Source organism: Neofelis nebulosa, chromosome 14 (assembly GCF_028018385.1).
Source record: "Neofelis nebulosa isolate mNeoNeb1 chromosome 14, mNeoNeb1.pri, whole genome shotgun sequence".
NCBI classification, from domain to species: domain Eukaryota; kingdom Metazoa; phylum Chordata; class Mammalia; order Carnivora; family Felidae; genus Neofelis; species Neofelis nebulosa.
Window position 1 is genome coordinate 42,855,308 of NC_080795.1, and position 6,968 is coordinate 42,862,275.

Sequence of the window (6,968 nt, forward strand, 5' to 3'; positions counted from 1 at the left end):
TCCTATCTCACTGCATTGCGGTAAGATTAATGATCACAAAGTGCACAGTGTCTAATGTAAAATAATCACAATCACTCAATATAATGGTGGCCACTACTGGAATTATTTAGAAAGAGTTTGCGGTTCTTGATACATATTGCCAAAATGTTATCCAAATGGGTTATATCCATAGAACACCCATCAGCAATGTATGAGATTCAAATTAATTTGCAAAGGTGTGAGAGGAACGAAACTGAATCACTGAAAACAATGGTCCTTGGTTGTGAGAATTTGTCTTAGTTGCCTCATTGGGCCTGATAGGGAAGCACCTTGACACAAAAATCTTTACTCATCTCATATAGTCCTTCACTAAACCACGCCCCAATACTAGCATCTATCAACATCCTCAACCATTTCTCTGTGATCTGTGATACTGTACCAATAACAGAACTCAAATGGATTGCAAAATCAAATCATAAATCTTACAAAATATTAAGTATGTTAAAGGAAAACTGCTTTGCCATGACCAAATCCATGATCAAAGGAGGATCTAGGCACATTGCTCTATACCATCGCTGTGAGTTGGGCCCTGAGGGGTCTTCTAAGTATACTGCTAATCTACAAAGGCAATATAAAGGTGACTATTCTACTTGGAAGAATGTTATATCCTTCAGTACATTAAGAAGTTATCCACTCAGTGAGGAAAACTGATTAAAGTAGCTTTTTTAAGCTCCAGGAAGGAGTAAAATGCTAACTAAAAAGTATCTTAGAATTGTAACAGGGAAGTAAATTCAGTAGTTGCTCAGAATAGGGTTTAGAATTCAAACATCCCAACAATAATTACAATAGACATTTATTTAAAGTTAATACATTTGCAGCTCAAATAGTTCCAAATTGTATATTTTGGGTTTACCCAATCTCTTAAAAATATCTGAGGGCAGCTGCAATCACAGATTTCAACTCCATGATTATTTCTTTGCCCATTCTTCTCTTTCTTTTCTTTCCCGAATAACTTCTTTCAGATATGGTTCAAGGTAGAATTTATCCTAAAGAATGAATAAAAGAAAAATATTATATGCCAATATCACACACTGATATATCCCTAACACTCAACAGGTCTTCGACAAAAGAAATCCATCAAAATTAATTTTTATTTCTAACTTAAAAAATATATATATTGAAGCAGGCTAAAAACTGTCTGCTTTTCTAACATGTAAAAGCCCACAAAGATACTGTAATAAGTTGCTTTGATAGGTTATGAGAGGAAAGTCTGCCAGAGAAGAAGAGATGAGAGTACAAGCCTTTGCCTAGTTTCAATGCAGTTCAAGAGGAGGGTTTACTTCGGAGTCCTTCCTGGGAGCTAGAGGGCCACTCCATGGGCTGATCACATGCATATCACCAATTTTTTCATCTGAGCAGAAAGCAGAGTGTCGAGGGAGAACAATGGGCTGGAAGAGACACGATCTGGATTCCAGCTCTGGATCTCTACATTAGAGACTTGCTTAGTGATTTTGGAACAGTCACGTCACCTCTAAGTCTCAAAGTGTTTACCTCTAAAATGGAGCTAACATTTGCCCTACTAACCTCACTGGACTGCCATGAGGATATTTCTTTGACATAACCATAAGAACCCTAACTGTACAAATGAATGTGTTTCTCTGTTTCTAATGGTCAATCCTTGGAGGCCACCATTGTCAGATATGTAAAAGCTGTGCTACCTCCTCATATTTTGTCCACTGCTCTTTAGGCAAGATCTGGTGCCTCATGGTCAGGTCCAGTGCTCTCTTAATGCGAAACATCCTGTCATTGTAAAGGTTCTCAGGAAGCCTTCTTATGGCCTCTTTCACATCATCATTCTCATATATTGTATCATCTCGCATTAGTCCTATGATAAAAAACAAGAGAGTCAGATTGAACACACATCTCAAAAATCAGACATTAAAAAAAAAAACACGGGTAAATATGTTTATGATTTATAACTTAAGACTCAGGTGAAATATGTATGTATTTCATACATAATAATGGGTTACTTCTTAAACAGTACTATAGAAACAAAATAAGAGCCTTTTAAAATACACTGCCACAAAACTCATTTTCTCTGAAACAGTTTTAAAAATATTTAAAATATCTACTTTATTTTTAAACTCACATCAATAAACCACATGTCTATTTTCTTATACTTTACATCTGAGATCAAGGTATTAAAGAATCTTAAGATGACAGTGTACTAAAGAACCAGTAACATTTAATGACACTTCCATCAAGCTTCAATTAATAAAAAGATGAAGTTCATGGCAAATTATACAATTTTTAAAAAGTTCAGGTATCAGATGATTGTAAAAATGCCAGACAATTTTAACATTTGAAAAATTGCTTACTTTCGAAGTTCCTATAACTTAAATTTTCAAATGCTAAGTGGAGGAGTTGGGAGAGGGAGTGTATAAGGAAAATGTACTGTTACCATATTTCAAGAACATAATTTATTTCCATCTCAAACATCTGAGATGATTCTATTACTCTCTTCTCAAAATAATAAAAAGGAAATGACTTAACAATAAAATGTGGCCTAATTTTAAAATTCTCTAATGTACACAGGTACAGTTAAACTGTTTTTGGGAATCTTAACTCTTGCAAAAGCACTACTCTCAGATAAAGCAAAACAAGAAAACCGAAGAAGAAAACTCAGATACTCACCCAGTTTATTGAACCCTGCAGCATTGTAATACCATTTTCGAATACCCTCCAGCCACCGACTTGATGCTGCAACTGATATTGTCACACTGTTAGTTGCTATGATTCACTTATTATACTATATGAACATGTAGACAGGCAAGCAACCAGTACTTTTATTACCTTGTTAGAGAATGCAAACATTGGGAGCAATTTCCTTTTAAAATCGCATATCCTATATAGATAAAAACTGCTTATTGTATCTATGAGCAAAAGTGATCACAGGTTAAAAAAAAGGTGGGCAGCAAGTCATGGGAAAAAGGGTAAACTCAAGTATCTGATGTACAAAAGATCTATATAGAGGTACTTATTACCACTCTAGCCTCTCCATGTCAAGTGTCCCATCCTTTTATGTACCTGTTACATCAGAACTGAAGGGGTAGGATGTGGGAATGGTACTTGGAACTCCTCCACCTTTTGTAGTTTCAGAAATTACAGGAAGGAAGTGTAAACTTTTCAAAGGAGTTGGAGTTATATGAGAAGAAGTAAGACTTCAGGATAGGCTGGCAGGTCTCAATGACCCTCTTCCTCCAAAATCTTTATTCGACATTACCTTTACTTCACTTGGCTACCCTCTCTCTCTGTATATCTATATATCTATATCTATATCTCCCGAATATATATATATATATACATATATATATATGTATATATATATATATGTATATATATGTATATATATATATATATATATATGTATATACATATATATATATATATATATTTCTGGGAGGATTTTGATACCATTAGCCAGTCATTTAATATAGATTATGGTAGAAGCAGCCCACTTTCCTCCTCCCAAGTAGCTAATTTTCCAACAAGGAAATGGATGAGAAGAAATAGTGTTAAAGCCTAGCAGGACTGAGCCTGATGGGATAACCCAGTAGGGGCTAAGGGCAACATGATAGTGCCTGACGTATTCGTAGGAGAGAGGTGGTAAGAAGGGGAGGAAGAGCATGTTTAAATTTTCTTTTTTTTTAATTTTTTTTTTTGACGTTTATTTTTTTTTTTGAGACAGAGAGAGACAGAGCATGAAGGGGGGAGGGGCAGAGAGAGAAGGAGACACAGAATCGGAAGCAGGCTCCAGGCTCTGAGCCATCAGCCCAGAGCCTGACGCGGGGCTCGAACTCACGGACCGCGAGATCGTGACCTGAGCTGAAGTCGGACGCTTAGCCGACTGTGCCACCCAGGCGCCCCTAAATTTTCTTTTAAAGTTTTGTCTGCGGCTAGCCCCTCACTAAGGGACGAAAGCAAACTTCCCTTTTATTTCAATCCCTCCTTATCCTTACTCCTTAGTATATCACAGATTACACAACTTTGGTTAAGTCTCCTTGAAAATTAAGCACCATGTATAAAATTGCTTCTAGAAAAACAAGTGCCAAAGAGTCAACAATCTACAAACATACTTGTAGAGGACCAATTATCTGTAAACATATTTACCATTGATGGTGGTAATGATTAATATCCATTGAACACTTGCATGCTAGGCACTATCCTATCTGCTTTACTCATATTAGCTCCGTTTATTTACAACACACCTGTAGGTCTATCTAGTTCTCAAACACAGGATAGAGTGGAATGCTTTCTACGTTTGTCAAACTATGAAACAATGAGTTCTTAAATGTCTCCCCGCCACCAAAAAGTTCAGTGTCATTTAAATTAATGGATTTTTTGGGCAACCTGATGTTTCCTAACAGCTTCACCATTGCTGGGGGCGAGGAGAAAGGGATCAATAGTTTTTAAAAGCTACTCCAATGTATACCTCCAGAGGGCAGAGACTGGCAAAAAATGGTGCTGGGGAGGGAAAATCCTACTTGGTCCTCACGATCTGTTTTAAATACTCCGGTAATTTCTGTATTCTATTCCATTAGGTATGTTTGCGCCAGTGCCTACAGTAAATACAAATTTATCCAAACCTACAGATCGAGCTGCCGTCCCAAATAAACCAAGGTTAATCTGAAGTTTGGCTGTAACCTTACTTAGCTCAGCTGCCCCTAATTTCCGTTTGAGAAGCGTGAGGTTGGGAACCGAGTTTGCAGACCTATTTCCTCCGGCCACTCTGCCTTGGTTACCTGATCTGCAGAAAAGGGAAACTAGTACTAATCTCTCACGTCTCACTGGCAGGAGAATTTATCACACATGATAGGGCTTGACTCACGGCAAGCACTCGGTTCATTCTGGTTGAAAATCCTGCACTAATTATCTCCTTGTGCCCTTGAACTTTTTTAAGGTCGAGCGGAAGGACTGCCGAGCACGGGCAGCTGGCATGGCAGGGCTGTGGAGCCACCGCGGGCACCTTCACCAGGAGCAGATCCACCTCCCGACCCTCCAGGTGAGCCCGGGGACAGCAAGGGGATGAGGGAAAAGGCGTCCTTTAGGCTAGAGCGGAGCCGCCACCTTCTCATCGCCGCCCACCTGGCCCCTTAGAGCAGAGGAAGCGGAGCAAATTGCTGCAAGAATAAAAGGTTGAGTGTGGCGATGCCTGGCAGGGTGGTCGCCAATAACTTACCCGCAGGCCGGCTCGCCATTTTGACCCGATACTGGAGCGTTGCCTGCTGGGTAAGTCCTGAAGGACGCACTGGGCCCAATGCGCAGGCGCCTCCTGTAGCGTCACCAGGCGAGGAAGGACGCCCGCGCAGGCCCAGTTTTGGTGCCGACTTCGAGTGCCTGCTAGCGGCGCTCTTCCCCTTGGATCAGGCCGCTGTAGTAAGCCGGGCGTTTTGCGCACCCTGTTCCATTAAACATTTCATGTGACCAGGTGGGAAGAACATTAGGCAAGGAATAAGGACACTGGGGCTTTAGCCTGGATTCTATAATGGACAAGCTGTGAGAATTTACGGAGTATTAATTGAGCCCTTTGTACATAGTAATGCGCTAAGCCTTTTACCTGCACATTCTCATTTTCTTTCATTTAGTTGTAAATCTAAGGCAGGTACTGTCATTTTCCCCATTGTAGAGAGGAAACTGAGGTTCAGAAAAGTTGGATAAATTGTCCAAGACCACAGAGCTAGAAAGAATCCAGATCATCTTCTGGTATCAGAGTATCTAGGTAAAACTTTGGGACTCCTTTAACTCTAGGACCATGTACTTAACTACACTACTAATCCAGGCACCCTAACCTTCTCTGGACTTCCGTTTCTCCAGTTTAAGATCTACACCAAGCCATTTTAGTGGAAGGGAAGGTTAGATAAGAACAACAACAAAAAAATTGATGCTAAAACTAAGAGATCTAGCAGAGTTTGTGTACAATTTTAAGATAGAAATATACTCGTAAGATCTCAGCCCCAACATGTTAAGTCTAAGGCATTAAAATCTTGGGACAGAAAGCAATTAGAATTAGTGTGGCTGACTTATTCAGTTACTAGTGAACCTCTAGCAGCATTACTGTCATGGTCAGCTCGAACTGCTCTAACAAAACACCAGAGACTGGATAGCTTAAAAAACAAAAGTATTTCTCACAGTTATGAAGGCTAGAAGCCCAAGATCAAGGTGGCAGCACAGTTTCAGTTGAATGGTCTTCCTGTGGGTCGTGCAGGACTGCAGTCTCACTGTGTCCTCACATGGCAGAGAGAAAGCAAGCTCTTTTGTGCATTATAAGGGCACTAAATCCCATTATGAAGGCCCCACCCATATTACTTCATCTAAACTTAATTATCTTCCAAAAGCTCTATCTCCAAATGCCATCACCTTGGGAGTTAGGGTTTCAACATATGAATTCTGGGGAGACAATTCAATCCATAGCAAGTACCCACAAATATCTACTTTTGTTTTCTTCAGGCTTAAGCTGAGAACTGGAACCATATAGAACGCCATCTCATTGTAAATTCAAAAGGTTAGATTTAATGGTCTTGGTCACATTCCAGTCCTAAAATTTTACTGCCTTCCCCTTTTTTCTTTTGTGCCACCAGATTCTCAACACTACTCAGTCCTTATGCAGCACTAAAAACTGACGAGGGCTGCTCCCGGACTACACTCGCCAAAGTGAAGTCTGAAAGATGTGAAGAAATGCAACACATTTTACACTGGCACATTACTTTACAAGTGCTCTACTAAACTCTTTTTCCTTCCTCATTACCCCGAAGTTTCAGCTTGCTGGTTATAGGGTGAAGGCAGTAAGAGAAGGAAGACCTTGTCAAGAGGTCAGATATCCAAGACTGTTGCAAAATCCAGCTCCTAAAGGTATTGAGCCTAGAGATCCTGGATGTTTGCTGGCAGTCATTAGTATCGATTCAAAAAATATGTTTTATTTCCTCCAGGAA

General features: G+C 39.7%; 1 protein-coding gene across 1 annotated transcript; it reads right to left on the reverse strand.

Annotated features, from left to right (window-relative positions):
- Nucleotides 1-815: 815 nt before the first annotated feature.
- On the reverse strand, nucleotides 816-5,336 carry LOC131494337 (cytochrome b-c1 complex subunit 7). The gene is made up of 4 exons (XM_058698641.1): nucleotides 5,219-5,336; nucleotides 2,674-2,745; nucleotides 1,698-1,864; nucleotides 816-1,025 (listed from the first exon to the last, which is right to left on the reverse strand). Exons 1-4 carry the CDS (start codon nucleotides 5,235-5,237, stop codon nucleotides 948-950), a joined length of 336 nt encoding a protein of 111 aa, XP_058554624.1. The 5' UTR covers nucleotides 5,238-5,336; the 3' UTR covers nucleotides 816-947.
- Nucleotides 5,337-6,968: the final 1,632 nt, after the last annotated feature.